Source organism: Diorhabda sublineata, chromosome 8, assembly GCF_026230105.1.
Source record: "Diorhabda sublineata isolate icDioSubl1.1 chromosome 8, icDioSubl1.1, whole genome shotgun sequence".
Classification (NCBI taxonomy): domain Eukaryota; kingdom Metazoa; phylum Arthropoda; class Insecta; order Coleoptera; family Chrysomelidae; genus Diorhabda; species Diorhabda sublineata.
In genome coordinates, this window is record NC_079481.1 from 19,235,114 (window position 1) to 19,257,263 (window position 22,150).

Below are 22,150 nucleotides of genomic sequence, written 5' to 3' on the forward strand. Positions count from 1 at the left end.
TGGTACCACTTTTAAAGAAATTGTGAAGTAATGTCATGTTATGTTAATAAATTTCATCAAGTAATTATATTATCAAGTAATGCCATGCATTATTTACCATATAGAATTAAGTAATAATGTCAGTTCGATGGAATAATATTACTCAATCGTTGCGTCAAATTTGACAATTTGTAAATTTACTTGTCATTGTATTTGTAGATATACTGTCAGTCGGTTTGTGACTTATTTGGTGTGAACATTCTTATCTCTGGTATCATTAGAGAAATATCTAATAGTGAATGAGATTTAGAAGATATGCCTTGTACACCGCCAGACATTTTAAAATTAGCGGCTAGCGCTACAGAAAATCTCCTACCTAACAAGTCAAAAGGTGAATATGATATGGTGTACAAAAGTTTTATGGATTGGCAACTGACACAAAAAACATCTTTTTCTGTAAATGTTATCCTAGTGTATTTTGTTAAACTTGCTAAAAAATACAAGTCATCATCATTGTGGGCATATGCTGAAAAGTACATTGAATATTTACCATAGTATCCACCTAGAGACTTACATGAAGTTACAGGCATTTTTAAAATGTCAGTCCGAGGGCCATCAACCGAAAAAATCTAAAACTTTTACGCCCGAAGAAGTCAGTAAATTTATTAAAGAAGCGCCAGATCATACCTTTCTAATGACAAAGGTATTCTTACAATAATGTAATTTTCAGCTTAGAACTTTCCAATTTAATCAAATTATTTTTAGGTAACCTTAATCATGGGGCTAATGGGAGCGTGCCGATCGAATGAATATATTTTATGAAAACTAAAGATATAGAAGATTACATTTACAAGATTATTTTACATCGGTAAGTACGACTTGTAAGCTTTGTAGAATTTTCAAAATTGCATCAAACAAATGCCTGATTATACTTGTAACTATTTTCAGAAAATGGCTGGAAAACACTTCATTTCACGAACGTTTGATATGAATTTGATTGAACAGTTTGAGATGGAAAAGAAGCAACGGAAGACCTTTTCAACCTCTTTCATTTGTTCAGGAGGTATTATACTGAAGTTAACCTCTATTTACGGACATTTCTATTTACTTTATATATTTCAGAGAGTGGCAACTGCGCTGAAAATATCTGTTAAAATGGTATGTTCTGTTAAGAAAGGAAGGTAAAAATTCCAACTTTCCCAACAACACTCAGTCGGAGACCTCAATTAAAACTAAAAACAGAGGATGTATCCGAGGGAACCAAAATGTTGGTGCAGAATACCTTATAAAACGTTCAAAGTAAGTAAATAAACATGTGAAACAATAATACAATATCATTCTATGTCCTTAACCTTTAAATTAAAATTAATTTTCACCTGTTCCTTATCGTATGATACCTGAAATTCTAAGAAAACTGGTAATTTAATGTAATGTTAATCATAGAGATTCTGATTCTATTTCAATAGGACTGTTATGTATAACAATGGAGAAGTTTTCATTTTTTTATAGATAAATTATAAAAATTTAAGTAAAATAAAACAAATACGTGAAAGAATTAATAAAATATCTCAAGAAATTAAAAAGTTATGGGACTTTGAAGTTGCGCTTGCAAGAATAATTTTATTACACGCGGCGCTCTGTCGTGTGACGTCATTTGACCTAGACGACGCAGCACGTATTCGCTGAGTACGTACGAATGTATTGTTGTGTAGTTGCTTGCGCCGTTCGATTCGCATTTTGTTTATTACCCGATGGCAGAAGTTAAAAAAAATGCCTACAAATATTGTATTGTTCCTATGTGTCAAAGCACAACAGTTAAAAATCCCAATAAATTTTTTTTTCGTGTACCAAATAATATAACAAGGAAAAAGTGGTGCAAAGTCATGAAACGTGATTTAATTGGCCCTAAAAGCACTAAATATGTGTGTGAAGATCATTTTGATGTAAGTAACTATTAATAATAGGTGCCTATTTCGGATCGATATACCTATTGAATCGTAAGTAGGTCCGGAATAACTTATTCAGTAAAAATAACTATATATTTTATGTAAATATATTTGTTATTTACTTCATATGTATGTAAGTACTGTGAATATCGAATTTATTTACAGGTTGAAAATGACACAGAAAATTTAGTTAAACATCGACTAGTTGGGGAGATATTGAAGTTAAAAGCCAACATATGTCCTCATAAATTTGACTGTCAAAAGGCGGTGAAACCTCAAAAAGAACGAGTAGCGTATGAAAAAAGACGTCGAATTGAATTTTATGAAAATCTATTAACATAAGAAGTACCGTCGACTTCAAGTCAATCATCTTCGTTTCAATCTTTTGAAATGATTGTGTGTGATGAAATGGAGTTAGATGAAATAGAGGATCCGCTAGCAGAGAGCATTATTTTTACAGAATCAGATAATCATTCCAATAAAAAGAGAAACAAAGGAGTTCAAGTAAATATGAAAACGTCACAGAAAAATCAAGCAGTGCAAACAATTGTAAGGAGGAACAGTGCGAAAAATACAGGAAATAAATACTCTCAAATTGTTTATGAATCTCCTCAGCACTCTCCATTGAGAATATCGATATCTTCTCAAAGCAGTTCCAAATCAAAAGCATCAATATTTTCACTGAATAGTACAAGTTCAGCTAGCTCATTCTCAAACACAATCAAGCCTCAATATTGCAATATTGCATAAACAAAATAACTAAAAACGTTATTTTTTATATGGGGTTGCCACAAGAGATTTTTTTTCTCACGAAACTACTATCTGAAAGTGTTGCTAGTCCAGTAAGAGATATTTTAATATCATTGAAAAAAATTCGTTTAGACGATTCCTATGTACGTCTGGCTATAGATTTTGATATTTCTAAAAGCTCAGTAAGTAAAATATTCAATAAAACTGTTTCCTTAATAGCTGACCGAATGAAGCAGTTAATATATTTTCCACCTATCGAAGAAATTCGTGAAAAGTTACCGATATCTTTTAGAAAGTGATATTCAACTACAGTGAGTATTTTGGACTGTTTTGAAATAAGAATCGAAAAACCTTCAAATGCAATGCAACAAGCTTTGAAGTGTTCCGAGTATAAACATTGTAATACAATGAAATATTTGATTTCCATTACACCTGATGGACTTATTAATTTTATCTCTGAAGGTTATGGGGGCAGAGCTAGCTACACAATAATATTTGAAGATTGTGGCTTTTTACAATATTTATCACCGAGATGTTCTGTAATGGCTGACAGAGGATTCAAAAACGTATCCCACTTGTTACAAGGTAAAGGATGTCATCTAATAAGGCCTCTTAGCGTAACCGAAGGCAAAGCTAGTTCGAAACTGGAAGTCATGGAAACAAAACGTATAGCAGCGCTCCGTATAAATGTTGAAAGAGCAATCGGTAGATTAAGAAATTTTTCTATGGTAGCACCTCACGCTTGCATCGATACTAAAGTAATTTATTTCTTAGATTCCATCGTTGTTATTACTTGTTGAGTTTTATTTAATCATTTTATCAAAAATATGCTTCCAGAATAATGTACATTCATTAATTATTTTTCTACAATAATCTAAATTATAAAAAAATTCATAAACATCAACTTTTTGAGATGTCTCAAAATCTGCATGAGCAAAGCAAAAAAAGGCTTTTGATTTATTCACGAAATGCATTTGTAGTTGTACTTGAGCTTCACATTTTGCTGTCAATTTTGCATTGTTGATGTATTTTTTCATGGTTTCAGTTTTCAGTGGACATTTAATTTCAATAGTATGTTATTCTGTTATGCCGTCAGGAGAGGCCCCTAACATAGGATGTTCCTTTGACAAAAAAAGACCGCACTTTCCGAACTTGACTTTTTTAAAAGTTTCTATGTGTGCTTTAACTTGGTCTTCAAGAAGTTTACCTTAAACAAATATAAAACAGGTACTTAAATACGCGAATATTTCTACGTTAATATAAAATTTATAGTTTTTATCAGTTTTATACCTCTTTGTATAGCAAACGGTTCTTTAAATTGATAAGCTCCTAAAATTTTTTCTACAAGTACACCATCCGCAGTATTACATTTCGATGCTTCATGAGCTATAGAAGCTGTGATCCTGCCGTATCGGAATTCAAACCAGAGAGAAGTGGCGGATTGATCTTTTGTCGCTTTTTCTATCGAAACACATTGCTCTTTAGTAATATTGTGCATGCAAAATTCTATAAAGTTGTTCACACCAAATTCGTCTTTTTCACTTTTGTATTTGCAGATCAGATAGTAAAGTGAAGCTTTCATTTCAATGTTAATATCCATAAAATAGGTCATTATTTGCACGTTGTTAGTTCCACGATTTTTATATTCCGTTACGAATTTGTTAAAAAAGGTTGTATCTTCAGTAATATTTGAATCAGAATACTTTTTGTTTTTAAAATCTTTAGCTTTTATAAATTTAATCTGACTTCCAACTTTAGAAAGTGTTGGTTTTGTTCAGTAACATTTTATTGACGTAGTGGCAGGTTCCTCACTTATTTTAAAGAGCCATATCAAAAATGCAACAGTGTGTTTGCACCCTCCTTGATTAGTAGCACAATCATGACAGACTACACTTTCCACCATTCCTTCGTTTTCATTACAAACCAACGTGCAGTGATAAGGCTTACTTTTCACTTTATGTTCAGGTGAAATTCTGCATTTCACTGTGCATTTAGAGCCCTCACGTTTCACTTGAACATATCCAATAGCTTCATCTCGGTAAGATGCTTGACCGGCCCTGAAAAAATATTGATACATTTGATATCGTTTCCATCAATGCAACACGGTGGGCAATACACGTATGTATTGTAAACATGACGATCCAAACAACCAGTACTTAACTACAATCTGTTTATGAAATGTTTTTTATTTAGAAATCATAGTTGTAAGTTAGACCATGTGGTTGATGAAAGGAACTTAAAAGTATATTTACTTAAAAAGTTTAACTCCTTTTATTTCAGCACTAACATAAGACGGATTTGACGAAAAAAAATCCATTACTGTGTATATATCAATATTAGGCAAATTATCACTTTGCCCTTTGACGAAGCCTTCATCCATTATAGTGAAATAAAAACTACACGCTCATAAATAAAAAAGAAACAAACGACTGTACGTAAATAAACACGAACGAAGCAAGAACCCTAGCGCAACTCGGAAACTAATACTTGAATGATTCGTGGTGCGGTGATATTGAATAGGTCAAATGACGTCACAGGCGAATCAGAAACCACAGACGTTCTGTACTAAAATACGTAAACTTCAATAATTTATTTCTAAGTCATTTATAGATGGATTTCAAAAATTTTTTTCAGTGATTAATTACTTTTGATCTATATTTTAATACCATCACGTTAAATATAATAATAACAACATCATGAAACTTCTCCATTGATATATTCACCCTGGGCAGGTGATATCTACTAATCCTCAATTTAAAGTGATTTGGCGTCTCTATCAACGGCTCTGGGAACCCGAATCCACACCTGCTGAAAGTTCTGTAACACTAACTCTTTCTTCTGCACCTGATATAACGATACTATATCGTATACTATTTATTTTATTTATTTTCAGTATTAGAGTACAATACATCTAATGTGGTTCTGCGTGTTGCTGAGAAACGGAATAAGAACTACTTGGTCTCTTATTTTGTTTTGATAAATTTAGACCTTACATCAAAAGAACTAGATTCACTGCTGTTACGGAAAACTCAGTAGGTGGGCTTTACGTATTTGTCAGTATACTTTTGATCTTGTTCACAGAAAAGGTTCTAACAATGTTGTTCCGGATGCTCTTTCTCGCTGAAGATAATGATAAACCTGAATCAGTAGTTTCGGAGTCAAATGAATTTCTTTCTTATGTCCAAGACGATAGTGACCGGATCGATGCTTGGTTTACAAAATTTCGAGACAAAATTCTTGCTTCACCTAATTCGTATCCACGATGGAAAGTTGAAAATAATATGATTTTCAAATTCGTCCCCAATAATTCACTTTTGAAACCTGATCTCCCAGAGTGGAAAATTTTAGTGCCTCAAAGAAAAGATGTTATTAAATCTTGTCACGATCCGCCTACTAGCGGTCATGTTGGTTTCTTTAAAACTCTCAGTAGCATTCAAGAATTTTATTATTGGCCGAAAATGGGACAAAATATTCTAGAAATGTTAAAAGTTGTAATGTTTGTGCTTCAAAAAAAGTTCCAAATCAGACAAGAATGAGTCTTATGGGCCAGAAAAAAATTATTGATCGTCCTTTTCAGCATATAGCAATCGATTTAATGGGTCCATTTCCATGTTCAAAAAAAGGTCATAAATGGCTTCTTGCTGTCATTGATTTTTATTCTAAATTCACTTTGTTATTTCCTATTCGTAATGCTACAGCTCGAGTTGTCAGTGACATCATTGAAAATAGAGTCCTTTTAGGTAAACAATTTATTTCCAAGGAACTTAAGTCTGTAAAAATTACGAAGTTAAAAACATCTGTTTATTCACCACAGTGTTATTTCACTCATGGTACTGCCATCCATTGTTACGTTGATTCACATGATACTTGGGATATAGAAATTTCGAAAATTCAGCAAGCGATTCCACGAATGAAACCACAGGTTATCCTTCGTGTTTAATTGTTTATGGACGCCATACACCACTTTCAGGAAAATTTTATAATCATTACCGTGCTGATTTAGGTGATAACTCTAAAGATGCTCAATTGCCAGAATTTATCCCTGGTGATTTGAAAACTTATGTCAAAGATCTTAATGACCTAAAAAATATGTTTTCGTATGTTAAAAAGAAATTACAAAAGGCTAATAAGGTTCTTTCTGATGCTGCTAATAAGTTTACAGCAAAAATAGCTGAAAAGTATATTTTGTCTATTGTTAAAAAGAAATATTGGCGGAACTAAAGCAGGGAAGTGGCACATAAAATATCTCAAGCCTTATTATGATGGTGTTTCGGCCGATGAGTCGAGTGATTCAGATGGTTCCTCTTCTGAATAGTTTTTTAGTGTTGCTTGGATCTTAGATCGCGACATCTATCTTGTTCTTCTCTCGATTTTGCCTTCTAGTTTGTGTAGTTAGTTGATAGTTTATATTACGTATAATGTTTTCTTCACATTATAAGTATACATAATATACGATACCTTCTTTAATTTTTTTGTTCCTCTTTTGCTGTTTGATTGGACCCTACTAATTGTGACCTTATCTCGATTATGACCTTTTCCCAATTGTGACCCACCATTGATGAGTCCTATTTTATAGGCGAGTAATACGCGTTAGGTATCAAAATTCAAACAGGCAAAAGCTTTGAATTTGTCGCTTTGCGTTGATCTTTAGAAAAATAGTCTTGCAAGCAATTCTATTTTTTCCTCGGAGGGGGGCATTGTAACGTTTTCACTGCATACAGCTTGCGTTACTTTTGTTATAAACATTATACGATATAAACCTACCTACTTCTTTTCGTTAATAATTTTCTTTATAAGATATTTTGTCATATTATCTTTGAGTAGAAATATTTACATATTATATTTTATACCTCATTCGTAGTTTTGTATGTACTTGTTGGTGACATACTGGGTTCCTGGAATTTAAGTTATTTAGCACAGTTTAATTTGTCCTTTTGTTGAACTATTTTTATATAAACAAATTGAATGTTTGGTTTATTTTCTTTTGAGGTTAAGTCTTGGTCTACAGGACGCAAGCATTATTCGAAATTTGCCAGGCGTGGTATAACTGGTTGCGGAATTATGTTGCTTGTAAGAGCCAAGTTGCTTCCCCTTAGAAGGTTCGAGCAACATCTAGTTAACTGGTCACAAGTTAAGTTATTCGTGCAGTATTTTGTAAATTTTGCGGATATTCATTTGCTAGCTGGTGTTTTTGAAATTGAGCTATTGTTGCACCTGGCTAGATTGTCGTCATGACGTGTGACCCGATTTTGCTAAAGAAGTCTACTGCTAACTTCATTCATATTTTCCTTTTGACTGTCAACGGTGTGGAATTTTTCATTATGTATTTGATTATAAATTTATAATCGAATTTTCGACTGAGAATTTGACAATTGGAGATGTAGTTACCTTGTTCTTTTGGTCAGCGATCGTGCTAGCGTGAAGATCAATTTCTCCAGAGATTTTTGAAAAGCGGGATTTAGCCGGCCTAAAGGAGCCTTCCGCCGATTCCAAAAATTCAGGTAAGATCTTTTTTTGTAAAAGCAGAAATAGTTCTAATTACTGTCTTATGAACTAGACTAGGCTCCAAGTTATAGACTACCTTTTTTATTGCATTGAGGAAATGTTAATAAATTAAGTTATAAATTATTTTTTTAGTAGTCTATAAATTGGCGAAATCTTTCACAGATTGCATTTTGTACTTTTTTCTTTTTAATTTAATTAGGGAATTAGTTTTGGACATAGGGTCTTTATTGGGGTTTAAAACGACGATCTTAATTTGGATTTAACGTCAAACTTTGATTCGCGGAACTACCTAGTCCGGGGCAATTAACTGAATGAACTTCTTTAATTCAAGTTCGTTTAAATAATTCAAGACTTTCAAGGTTTGGTTTTCACCGCAATTTTCAGAGCTTCGTTAGGCAGGCCATTAGGTCCTGGTGCCTTGCCGTTTTTTATGTCTCTTAGGGCTGTTTCGAGCTCTTCGGTGGTAAAACTCATTAGTTTCTGTTGTAGTACGGGTTCGTCATTCGCCGCTAGCGGTGTCCTTCTCGTTGTTAGGAACAGTGTGCGAAGGATCTTTTTCCTCCTCTTCGCACTTAGCTGGCCTTGTGTTTTATTTGCCAACTTACCCGTTACTATCCTATAAACTTGACCCCATATATCGTTTTCTAGGTTTGTTATGAGGTCTTCCCAACATCTCTTTTTGGCCTGTAATATTAGTCTCTTAAAGAATTTGCTTTGTTCCTTCATACTGTCTTCCCATTTCTGTTTTAATTGTTGTTCTTTTTCGCAGGGGTATCTACGTCGTAATCTATTGTATTTAATTCTGGCATTTTCTATCTCTGGGTTCCACCAGAATGGTTTCGTCGAGGTATTACCGGCTTTACTGGAGGCATCTTTATATGCCTTCAGTATTTCCTCGTACATTCCTTTACCCTTTTTTAGTAGTTTTACGTAGGTACTTGTCAATGTCCAAGTAGATCCTTTTTCTGTTGGGACTTTTTTTATTACTCCCTTCGTTTTTTACCCTACTGCCAAGAAGGGTTATGTTTTTAACGCGTATCTTGTATGTATGTAATATTCTTTATTACCTTGTATCTCCAGAACCACTAAACGGATTTTCACATTTGAGGTATCATTAGATTCGTTTCATTAGCCCAAGTGTTCTTAGATAGGAGACATTTAAAAAAACCAAAATGGCAGATTTTGGACGCCATATTGTGAGGTAAAAAATTTTTTTTTCTATCAAGCATATCGAGTTGGGTATAAAAATGAAGGATTTCAAACACTGATTGTAAATATGTATATGACTTGCAGTTTTAATATTAAATAGAACGATAAAAAATAGCTAATTAAAATAATTCAGACCTGTGCGGATAGATGTCACCACTAAGTTTTTAAAACGCGGTATCGTTGTGTTTTCTTAATATTACTTATTATGAAGCATCGGTCAGCGCGCAATTAACAATTCGGATAGATGACGCCACTAGGTTTTTAAAACGCGATATCGTTGTGACTTCTTGTTATCTACGACTAATATATTTACTACGAGGACGGACCTACGTTGTTACTATAATTATAATTGTCTTGTGCGATTTAAATATCTTCATTATTATGAGTTGCCCCAAAATATGAGGCAAGCTGGAGATACAACTTTTGTGGACATATTAAACAGTCTTGGCGTTGGAGAACTTACAATGCAGCAGTTATCTATCATAGAAAACCGCAGAGTACCGTTGATAGGGCCATTTGACAATGGAGAAGCTGTAGAACAACTAGACTGGTTGATGCATATAATGCGACTATGACAGAAAAGTTAGAAAAGCTCACAAAAGTATACACCGTTAGTGCTGTAGACATCTCATTGGATCCTAAAACATATTGTCAAAAACGAGAGGAATACTTACCTGAAGATCCTAATAAAACAGGTGGTATACCAAACCAACTCAAATTAGGTGTAGGCTCTCGAGCCATGCTAAGACGGAACATCAATGTTAACCATGGGCTGATTAACGGTGCTATGGATGTTATATAACGAATAGATTGGCCAGCACTACGCAGAGAGCAGTTGGAACCAAGAGAACTGCCACAAGCAGTATTTGTGGAGTTCGATGATAGTCTGGATAGAGCCTTGTGCTACAGAATTTGATGCTTTACGTGGTAAAGGCAACATCGAGCGACGAATGCTTCCCCTAATTTTATGCTGGGCAGTGACGGTGCATAAATTACTGGGCACAACTTTAGACCGAGCAGTTGTAGATTTAAGTAGAAACTTATTTGCAAAAGGTCAAGCTTACGTTGCTTTGAGCAGAGTGAAGACTCTCTCCGGACTAAATAAAATAATAATTAAAAAAAAAACAAAAAAACCCGCCTGCATGGATAACTACAATTAAAAATCAACTGAAAAGACTGAAACAAGATGAAAATTCAATGATAAGGTATTTTAAAAAAATAATGATTAGGTACTTAAAACCAGAAACATAAATTGAAACAGTACAAAACCAATGTACCTGCATATTGTACACTTTTTTGCAACATTATAAACAGAATTGCAGTCGGAGGCATAAAATGAATGCTATGATAAATTATTATCTCTTTGTGCATGCCATTCATTTTTCTTGTATTTTCACTTACCACAGCAATGTATATTTTTTATACTTTCATACAGTAGAAACGAACAAAAACGCCTAGCGACTTTTTTAAAAAAGGCGATATTTTTACGTGAGAATTTTTGATTAAAAATGAAGTAAAAACATAAATATTTTAAATCAAAAAAATTAGAGTATATGTGAGACACAGAGGTAAGTTTTTACTGCATTTGAAAAAAAATTTTTAAAAGAAACATAAAAAAGAAATCTATGTGAAGTTTACCTTCTGTTGCTAAATACGATAACTTAGTTATCAAAATGGGCCTCAGACAGTGCTGGTGTAGTGGTAGTGTAAACAGTGTGAATATCATCAACGGTTCCAGAAATTTCTACTTAATTGTTAGATCAGTAATAACGATACTACCATCTTATCAATACTCGCGGTTAGCTTGGCGTGTTTGAGTGTGGTACTCGGGTTGAACAGAGTGGGCTCGTAGCATTAAAACTGCACGCAGAACGTTATACTGGATTAGTGTCAATAGAAAAAAGCCAAAGCATGATAATTCTTTTGAGGATGCAAAAGCATTTAAGAAAATCGAAATACTCTGAAGATCACATGTGCTAATATATGTATAACAAAGTTCCAATAGAAGAAATTAAAAAAGATACTAGAAGAACTCACAATATAAATTAAAAGTGATATAGAAGATATAAAAACAGAAGTAAAAAAATAAATTTAGGATATCAAATGGAAACATAAGGAAACCAGAAACGAAATACTTTAGACAAGAATGGAACAAAAACATTTCTCGGAGGAAATACTTAAATTAATTCAGGAAAACACAAGAGTAGGAAAGGAAATTAACAAATAAAAAGATGATATAAAAGACAATGTAAAACAAACCGGCATGAAGTACAGTCTTAGAAGTGTATATTGTTCACGGCAGAAGACTTAAGGTGACCAAACATTAACAGACAAAAAAAATCTTAGCCTCTTCCCGAGCAGGTGTATGTATATCTTATCTTATATTTATTTTATCTGTTTGTAATTAAATTTATTCTTATGTTAATAAAATTATAAATGAAATATTATAAATTCTGTTGGGGCAAATGTTGAAACAAATTTTTTTCCCGAATTCGCCATAAAGAGCTTGTTGTTCATATATGGCATATTCATTACGCCAGACTTTCAAATCTTGATAGTAAATGAAATATACTGATGTTTGACAGGATTCTAATCTTTCTATTTCTTCTCGTATATGATGAGATATTTGGAAATTTTTATAGGCTAGAAAAGATCTAAAATGCGAAACGTCTAATCCTAAAGCCGTAACCGTTTGTATCAGTTAAAATTTTTACCGTCGATGAAACTTGAAACAGACCCACTGGCAAGAATTTCTCTTTCAATCATTATCTTCTATAAACCATATTTATTACTTTACCAATTGCTTCGAAATATGACAGCATTATATGATAAGCACCCTAATGTACAATAACTTTTTAAAGGTGTCTTTTTCGTTACATTGAATCTGCAGAGCAATTTTTGCGATAACCAAGTCATACCTCAATTGGATGTAAGGTTGATTCAGTTTTTCCAAACTTGACAGGCATTGATTCATAGTTTCCAAGACTACTTCATTATTGGAGTATCATCTTTCATGGCTTTACTGTTAAAACCAACCCACATAGAAGTTTTTGATAGTCTAAGAGCATGACTAAGCATTCATATGTTATCGATCTGATCATTAAGACTTTCATCTAAAATAATATTTTCTCCTTCTTCAATTTTTGGTTGAATATTGTTAGTCTATTTGAATTTTTGGTACATTGTTGTAAATTAAGGTCAATAGACTCAAAAGATCAACTTCGCCACTTATTATGTGTTATAACCTCTAATGCTTCGATATCATCTTCAGGCGTATGGTCAAGTATCATGGAGAATGAATTTTGTATTTTTGTGACAATAAACCTGTCAAAATTATTAAAAGCTACACCTGTTGAAAGATTTCTATTCTTGTTAATTGTTTACATAATCCGGTTCGTGAAATTGATGAATAAGTTGCTTCTGTTTTTAATTCTTTAATAGGGTTGTAACTAGTACAGTGACCGTAACTATTTATTACATCAATTACTTGTAAGGCTTTCTAATGTCATGCTTAAGCAGATGTGTTTTGAGGTTTTAGCATTCTCATTATGAGTCATATAAATTTAGTCCTGTGGCAAAGATTTTACATGACGTCTGAAACTGTCGCATGACGTTTGCGAGTTTCCAATCACCGAAGCGAAAAAATCGGAAACAATTGATGGTGTGGCGCATTCGCTCTTCATTAATCGTTGACTAGTTAAATAGTCGGTTAATTTTCCTGATTTTATATTCATAATTTCATCTTTAAAATGGCTTCAGATACTTGCAACGTATCTTGAAGTTTCCAATGCGTTTATTAAGCTGAATTATTTTACGAATTTTTTCCTTCAAATAGTAAATATCGATCTCGACGCTCCCTTTATAATCTCACTGAACTCTTTGAGTATGTCGTGATACTGTTTATGTAAATACGTCAGGAAATAGTAGCGTTTCTCGATTCGCAACATTTTCCCCAATTAAATAACATATTTCCTTGGAAACACTTTCATAAATTTCTCGACTGATGTGCCATGACGTATGGACAGTGCTTTTCACAAGTGACCTTTTTTCATTGCCAAAAATTTGCTGGCAACTACCATGGTAGTATATTTTATTATTGGGAAGAGTCTAAATTTTATGGAAATTTCATTATAAGCATCTGTATCGAGCTTGAAATTTGTAGAATAGTTTTTTCAAAATTTTCTTTTTCAGAAGTATGCAATGTCTCTTTTCAACATCGGATTTTTTTTTGCTTTTTATTGCAAATTATTTAAATGTATTGCAGTAACCGGACAAGAAGTCTCAAAACTAGATGAATTTTCTGCAGAATTTTCACAAGGTACTTCCTTTGGTATCAATATTCTTGTTTACTTCATCTGCCTCAGGAATACTTATATTTTGAACAGGTAAATATTGTACGACTGACTCTTTAATTATTGAGCTATCAGCCAACGTTGATGGTTGCTTAATTGATGGAAACGTACTGATCTGTAATGACGCATATTCCATTACATTTTTATCTAAAAATTTTTTTTTCAAAGCAGTAAACGGTTTATAGCAGTCACTGTGATACCCAGACTCAAAAATTTCATCAGGGAGAATAACATGTTTGTATTTCTGTACATGAAATTGTCTTAACTTCAAAATTTTCCGACATTTTGTTGATGTTTCTCCGGAAACATCACTTTTTTTCACCGGAACAAAAAATACACTTCAACTCACTCGACATAATTTCAGGTTAATGAATTAAATAATAGTCAAACTAAAAAGACAAAATACAACAACGTTAATCACGTGATAATGGTCTGCCATTGTTAATTTTCAATAATAATAACAATGTATTTTCAAATGTGTAAATGGCAGACGTGTTCAATGCATTTCAATTTTGTGACTTTTTAATACCTGGCCTATCTGAGCTCTAGCCCTTCTCACCACGCGTGGCTTAGTGCTTCTTGCTTGGTAGGTATAGGGAATTCACTGTACAAAAATCTAGGTCTGGTCAAATACATACAGGTAGCCGACCACTGGATTTTGGATTATATGCTTTAGCGCTCTGCTAATAATATTTATGTGTTAAAATTACTAGAAATCTCAGTGGTCAAAGTTGCGCTGATTATCAGTTCTGTATTCATCTGCAAAGTTTGAATTTGCACCGTCAGAATTAGTCACTAGATGCATAGGTCCCAACTTTCCTTCTCTATAGATCTTGGCTTATTCTTGTTTTGTTGCGTTATGAAAAATTACTTTATTGTTTAAAAATGTGTTTATTAACAAACTACATTCACATAATACTAATCTTTTTTATAAAGCTGAATTTGTTTTTCTTCTGTCTCTAAAAATGTCTTCATTGATTGTAGATATTTTCTGGTATCTTCACTTAGTTTTTCGATACTTGGTAAATCTCCACCATAATCGGATGGCATAGACGATGCCGGAATATATTTTTCAAAAAATTCTTGCATGTTGGCACCAGGAGAATGAGTAATGATCTGAAAAAATGTCATGAGGTCATTAAATTTGCCGATTAAATAGAAGAAAATATAGGGTTGGTAGCGAAAAGTTTTGATTGAAATTAATGGCGGATATGTCAAAAGCTTTAAATTATGAAGCTGTAGGTTTTGGATTATGTTAAAATATCGGGTTGTCCTAAATAATTTTTTTACATCTTATTATTATTTACGTCGAGTGTAATAGAATAGTTAAACATACGTGTTTTTGCAGAATAAACTAGTGATAATGTAAATTGAAAACCGCCGTCAATTTGATCAATTTTAGTTAAATATCAATAAAAATAAACTACTAGTGCATAGTAATAGTTTTAAAAAATAAATGGAATCATTTTTATAGCATACAGTGCAACATTTACAATTAGGGGATTTTCCTCGAATGGTAGAAATCTATTAATGGCTTTTAATAAAGACGCAAATTATATAATTCTTATTGCTGACGTATGCTCTGATTCCCAGAATCATTGGAAACGTTACTGCGAACGCAGCACACTTCATCAATACTCTAACATTAACATTTTCCCCTCAGTTTGTAATCTGTATTAAGAAGTCCAGGACCAAGGGCAAATGAAAACCGTACTGTAAGTCGAACTATATTTATTTAGTGTAATGTCAGACTCCAAAATAATTGTAATTTCAATCAAACTCCAGAAGCTTCAACATTCAAACCAGGTCCAAACCTGTACAAATGACTACGATTACTAGATAAAACACGAATAATAATCATTTTAAAGTACAATCACCTAAAAATCCAAAGAATTCTATAATATAGAACACGTTGATAATGATACAGATAACGCATTTCAAGAAAACGATATCAATAACGTTCACTACCGTGAACTTGAATATAACGATGAGAATAATAAAAATTTTCACCAAGATTCAGTTCTCAACAGGAGACCTTGATGGAATATCACAATTCATCCTTTAAAACAAAGTCACCCTATATTTCAATAAAAAATTCTCTTCTAAAATTATTGATCGATTCTAGAGCAACCAAATCTTTTTTATGTGATGTACCTTTCTATATTTCTGTAACTATTCCTGCATTTGCAGAATTTAACTTATATTAAGTCAAAACATGCCGAGTTACCTATTCATTATTTTAAGGCAACTCCAATAATATTATATCTAAATTTATACCAGGTCAAACCATTACTAAACTCTCTATTCCCGTCACACAATTAAAGGAGAAATTTTGAACCCTCAACAAATTCTAGGCAATTGTATAATACCTGAATGTATCTCAGTCGCTAATAACGGTTGGGAAAATATTGAAATTCTTAACAATATATAAATTTTTTACTATTATATACCCTATTTCTAGGATTCCAGCAGAAAATAATTTTGAAATGTATCATTTTGACGTTAGGAACGACAATGACAAATGTAATTATGACGAAATTTAATTAGAACGAACCATCTCAACGACGAGGAAAAAAAAAGAATTTCTTAATGTGTAGAAAATAGGCTGACAAGTGAAATTAAACATCAAATTCGTACTACCTATGAAATTCCTTTTTATCCTAAAAGCTCTCCGTACCCATACGTCCATAAAGAAGAAGTACACATTGAAACAATCTTAGAACAAAATATAATCAGACCAAGCAATTCATCGTCCTTCTCAGCTATACGGAACGTCCAGAGGAAAGCCGATGGTCCTGGCAAGTGGAAGACAGTTCAAAGTCAATCAGAAAAGTATTCCAAATCTCTCGTATAGACACAATTCTAGACAAACTGTGAATGTAACTACTTTCCAACATTAGACTCAGCATCATCATCAAATTGAGATACGTCCAGACGACATCCAAAAAACGGCGTTCATTGTAGAAAATGGTCATTACGAATATCTAAGAATGAGTTAAGGTTTAAGGGATGCTCCTGCGACACTCTAACGCGTAATAGAGAATATGCTCAGGGAATTATTAGGAGACATATGTTCACTCTATCTCGATGACATAGTAATTTACTCAACGTCATTGCAAGAGCATATGGTTGATTTGAAAAAAGTATTCCAACGATCACGAGAAAGCAATTTCAAAATCCAATTGGATAAATGTGAATTTCTAAAAAAGGAAACCGACTATTTAGAACATGTTATCACAAAAGATGGTGTCAAACCAAATCCTAATAAAGTCGAAGCTATTGAACTATTCCCCATTCCAAACACAACTAAAGAAATAAAACAATTTTTATTCTTTTTAGGCTATTATAGGAAATTTATACAGAATTTTGCACAAATAAACCTCTAACTTCATGGTTAAAAAAGGGTTCCAACATAGAACTTCTCACTGGAATATATCCAGTGTTTCGAAACATCTAAAGAACTTTTAAGTAATAATCCTATTTTAATATATCCTGATTTTATACAAGAGTTTATTTTAACTACAAACACCAGCGGATTTGCGATAGGCGCTGTACTTTTATAAGTTTTTGTGGGCCAAGACTGACTTGCGGCTTTTGCCTAAAGGACTTTAAACCAAGCAGAACAAAATTATAGCACAATTTAAAGAAGTTACTCGCTATTGTATGGGCTACGAAGTATTTCAGACCTCATTTATATGGCCGAAAATTCACTTTATATTGGACCATAAATCTCTACATTAGCTCTTTTCAATAAAAGAATCTAATGTTTGACTGACGAGATGGAGACTCAAACTAGAAGAGGTTGATTATCAAATTCTCGTTAGAAAATGAACCTTAATTAAAAACGTAGATGCACTTTTAGAACAAAAATAAATGAAATTAACGCTAATGAAATTCTTGAATACTTAGACGATTTTAACAAAAATTTATCTATTGACTTTAACAGTGATCAAAATAATCAACAGAATATATCTACTGACAATGAACCAAACATAGGACATATTGACGAAATACCTCAAATAACACACGATGACGTAGCAAACATAATTGATGAATTATGTTCAGATGATGATAACGGAAAGATACACACTAGTCACGGAAACCCAATATTATAAATACCTCATCAGGAACACTTATCAATCATTTTAAAAATCAAATATTCCTTAAAATTATATTCCATTCACCAGCAGCACCGAAAGTTGTTAGATTATATGACAATAAAACTAGAGCCACTATACAAATTCTAGAACGAAACATCGAACCTAAAATTATAAATGTATTTAAAGAATTTTCCTCGAAACATAATTTGTTTGGTATAAATATCGATCGATTGGATTAATTCCTAATCTATGTGCAAAGTTACAAAGAGCTTTCAAAAGTTCCTCGTTTGAAGCTATTATCTGGAATACAGTATTGGAAGATGTAGTTGACCATGATTTGCTGGTGGCAACTGTAAAAATAAATATTATTGGCCGAATATCAGAAGTACTGTAACTAAATAATTGCGAGTTATGTCAAAGGATTAAGTATGATAGAAATCATCCAAAACAAAAATTCGAATTAACACATGTTCTAACTTAATAATTTCCTATTTAAAATTGGGCAACATTTCACCAATGTAACCCAGACAGAGACATAACCTCTTGTGTTGGATTACTTAATTTTTATGTTATACTAATGTGATTCTAACGACCATAAATATAAGTATTAATAGTTTTGTGTACAATAGGATTTTGGTATTTGGCATTCGTCGAGTACGGTAGTCTGAATTTGGTCGGTATATTGAAACCAAGTTTAAATAATTATTTTCTTGTATAATAAATAGTTTTTTACAAACTAGTTTTAATGTTTTCATATAAAGAATATGGTCAACCATCATTGGTTAGCCCAAAGATACATTACAATTTGGTCCTTCGAGCCGTATTTTAAGTAAAGTCATTTTTGGTCAAGTTCAATATTCAGTGCTGTGTGACCGATGATAGACTTCAAACGGCCGGTGTCGGGAATGAACATAACTACTATTGGTAAGTGCTATGTTTCAATGTATCATGTATTTGAGAAGTAATGTCTGAAATGCTAGAACTGAAGGCTTTTGTTCCAAAGAAAGGGTTAATAAAGGGAAAATTGACAAGGTTTCGAAATTATTTTCAAAGTTTTGTTAATAAAATGCAGATAAAAATAAGTTTCTGAATTACAAAGAATAGAAAAAGTTTTATCTTTATATGATGATTTTATTGAGGTACAGGGGCAGATTGAATTAACAAACAGTAATATTAAATATAAATATGAATGACATTCTTTTGAACATTATTATTTTGAGCTAGCTCTATGCGATGAATTAATCTCAGAACGATCACAGAATCTAGGCGGTCCCTCTGGCAATTATGTTTATTCTAATGCAAATATTGCAAGTCTAGGTTCTGGCAACAATTTACAGTCATTGGTCAAGATACCAACATTTATCGGACACTACGAATCATGGTTTGAATTTATTTGAAACAGTAGTTTGACTCTAGTTCAAAAGAACGCAGCTTTATCTGATATTCAAATATTTTATTATTTGAGATCCTCTCTAGAAAATAAGCCCAACAAGTAATAAAATCTATAGAGGTTTCTTCAAGCCACCATACAATTGCTCGGCAGATGTTGGAAGAGAATCAAAATAAAAATTTAATAATTCCACCGATTACCAAAGAATCACACACAGAAATAATAAATTTATTTGATAAAGTAACAAAACATTTGCTTTTGTTAAAGTTCTTTAGAAACTGACAATTCGGATAGCATAATAATTTATATAATGAGCTCGAAATTTGATGGCGTGACGAGTAGAAACGGAATGCTTTAAATATGATCCAGATTTATACAAATAACAAGATATGAATATGTTATTAAAAGAGAAATGTAATATGTTAGAAAAATTAGAAAGTTTATGTGCTAATATGGTTACTAAAGGGAAGTCAAAATCGGTGTCTTGCTTCTATTGATGAGAGTAGGGATCCTCTAGCGGTTTGGGGTGTTGCATACGATTCAACATCTATATAGTCGTTTACGAACATTTTTGGAGTGCAGTTCAGTTTTACAATTTTAAAGTATCGTAAGGTATATATCTACGTGTACTTCAGACTTTTTTTATACTCAGTTTTACAGTTACATTTTTAAAAAACAATTTGTGCAATTTGCAAAAAACTGGTGATGAAATTTTACTGTTTGATACAGTAGAAAACTTGAATAGATGTAGGAGAATGTTAATCGCTCGTAAGAAACATCAAATGCGATTTTGTGATGTGATTTTACCTAATGATATTAGATACTACAATGTTACGTAAACTTTACTGCCGTAGGCAAAAATATTGAGATGAAGAAAGTGTTGTGACTGCTAACCAGAAAACTGTCTGGTATCACCTCAGCCATTGATTCCACATACATCCACGGAAACAGAACAATTGGAACAAGGTGCTATGTATAATGGATGATACGAGTATGAAAATAATGACCTTGAAATTATCGAACCAGGATTAGATGCTGAATAATTATTAGTATTAAGAAAGAATTATATCGCTTGCATTTGGAGAAATGGACATCTGGCTTTGCCTACAATATTGAGACCAGGAGACAACAGATGGGTGTTGAATGATGGTCAGTACGAGTATCACTGGTGTGAGGGACATCAGCTACCACCTACAGTAAGTGATGCTATCGCTAACTACAACATTGATATCGAAGTAGAGTAGATGGTGCCAATATGGATGGAAAGTGTATTTACTATTTTTTGTATAAATAGCATACATATGTATGCTTATTTCTTAGACCTTTTGATAGGTTTATGTCTCTAACTCTTTGCCAGTCATATTATGAGTACTTTTTTGGGAAAGTGGCAAGGAAATTTGAATATTGCATTTTGAATTCTATGAGTTTAAAGATTTCTGAAAGCATGAATAAATATCAGAAGTTACCGGAAATCTTAATTAATTATTTCCCAGGCGATGAATATTAAGTGATGATGAATAATAAGTATTCGAAAGCTCGGAAAATATATTCCATTGTTTTTCCGATATGTAGATGATTGAATTAATGCTGTACTAAAGAATAAAATTGAAAACATAAAAAAATTCAATTCTTATCAAAAAAAACTTCAATTCCCAATCGAGGTTGAGCAAAATAATAGAATCAATTTTTTTGATGTCACATTATATAAAATTAACAATAACATTAGAACAGAATGTTATACGAAACCAACTTGGTTCTCAAGATATTTAAACTTCGATTCGTGTCTTTCTATGTCACAAAAAAGATCAGTGAAAATAAGTTTGGCTGATAGATCTATTCAACTATCAGATCCTGAGTTTTAGGTGCTTAGCTATTCAAAAAGCAAAAACTGCATTGAAAGAAAATAATTATCCGAAAAAAATGATAAACAACATATTCAAGAAAAGGATAAACAGATACTACAATCAATTTAAAAACAAAACAGAAACGAAACATCAAAACATAAAACATTTTTCCTTACCATATGCACAAGGCCTTTCCCAACAATTATCGAATTATTTCAATAAATATGATATTAGTACAAGTCATAAAGGACATAATACATTATCCAAATATTTCATTAAATTAAATTAAATCTAAAACACTAAAAAAAAAAAAGAAGTAATATTATATATTAAGTGCCTTGTACTAATTGTGATGCTGTCTACATAGGGCAGTATTTAGAAAATACGATAAAAAATAGAACTGCATTAACGAACCATGAAATATCAAAAAAACATAAATCCAATTATAAAGATTCAAAAATTCTTGAAATGGAATCTAATACACAAAAAAGGAAAATTTTAGAAATGCTTCACATTCATAAGAACGAAAAAGCTATAAATGATAAAAAAGATCTAAATAATTTAAGTGAAATATATAGATATATTTTGTAAATTCTAATAAAACTACAAATAAGGAAAAATTAATTTTTCTTATTAGAACAAAGTTCTAAGTTGATTTCATCCTTATTTAAATATTCATGATGAAGGTGATCTATAGATCAATATAAATAAGCAAATATATATATATATATATATATATATATATATATATATATATATATATATATATATAAATCAAATTGTAAAATATTAATTATTATTAATCTTGTTCACAGATTATTGGATATTAGAGTTTCAAATACAGTTAATAGAAAAATCAAATAATTCTGTATTCATTGAGGATCACGGTGACCAAATTGATGGTGCACACGAGGATAGAGACTATTAAACAACTTAATAATTCCACACACATAAATTTTGTACTTTTTTAATTAGTATAATAAAATTTTTCTCAAATTGTATATATTCAACTCTCCACATGTGTTTTCTCTCTAACCCGCAGGTTTCCATATTACTGTCTTACTTGCACTCGCTC

At 32.1% G+C, this 22,150-nt stretch overlaps 1 protein-coding gene and 1 long non-coding RNA gene across 4 annotated transcripts in view; one reads left to right on the plus strand and one right to left on the minus strand.

Annotated features, from left to right (window-relative positions):
• Positions 1-7: 7 nt before the first annotated feature.
• Positions 8-21,388, plus strand: LOC130447399 (uncharacterized). 2 transcript variants are annotated; one of them, XR_008910242.1, is made up of 7 exons: positions 8-682; positions 745-847; positions 928-1,042; positions 1,102-1,278; positions 5,569-8,176; positions 13,581-13,774; positions 18,603-21,388. It is a non-coding gene; the product is annotated as an uncharacterized LOC130447399 (long non-coding RNA). The 2 variants fall into 2 exon arrangements; XR_008910243.1 differs by having other exon boundaries at positions 30-682; positions 5,757-8,176; positions 13,654-13,774.
• LOC130447398 (alpha-tocopherol transfer protein-like) overlaps positions 14,482-22,150 on the minus strand; it is a 31,857-nt gene continuing 24,188 nt past the window's right edge. Inside the window, exon 5 of one of the 2 annotated variants that reach the window (XM_056784193.1) lies at positions 14,482-14,857. In XM_056784193.1, the coding sequence (XP_056640171.1) occupies positions 14,660-14,857 (198 nt within the window). In that variant the 3' untranslated portion in view covers positions 14,482-14,659. The remainder of the gene's footprint in view (positions 14,858-22,150) is intronic. The other variant, XM_056784194.1, reaches the window with a different exon arrangement.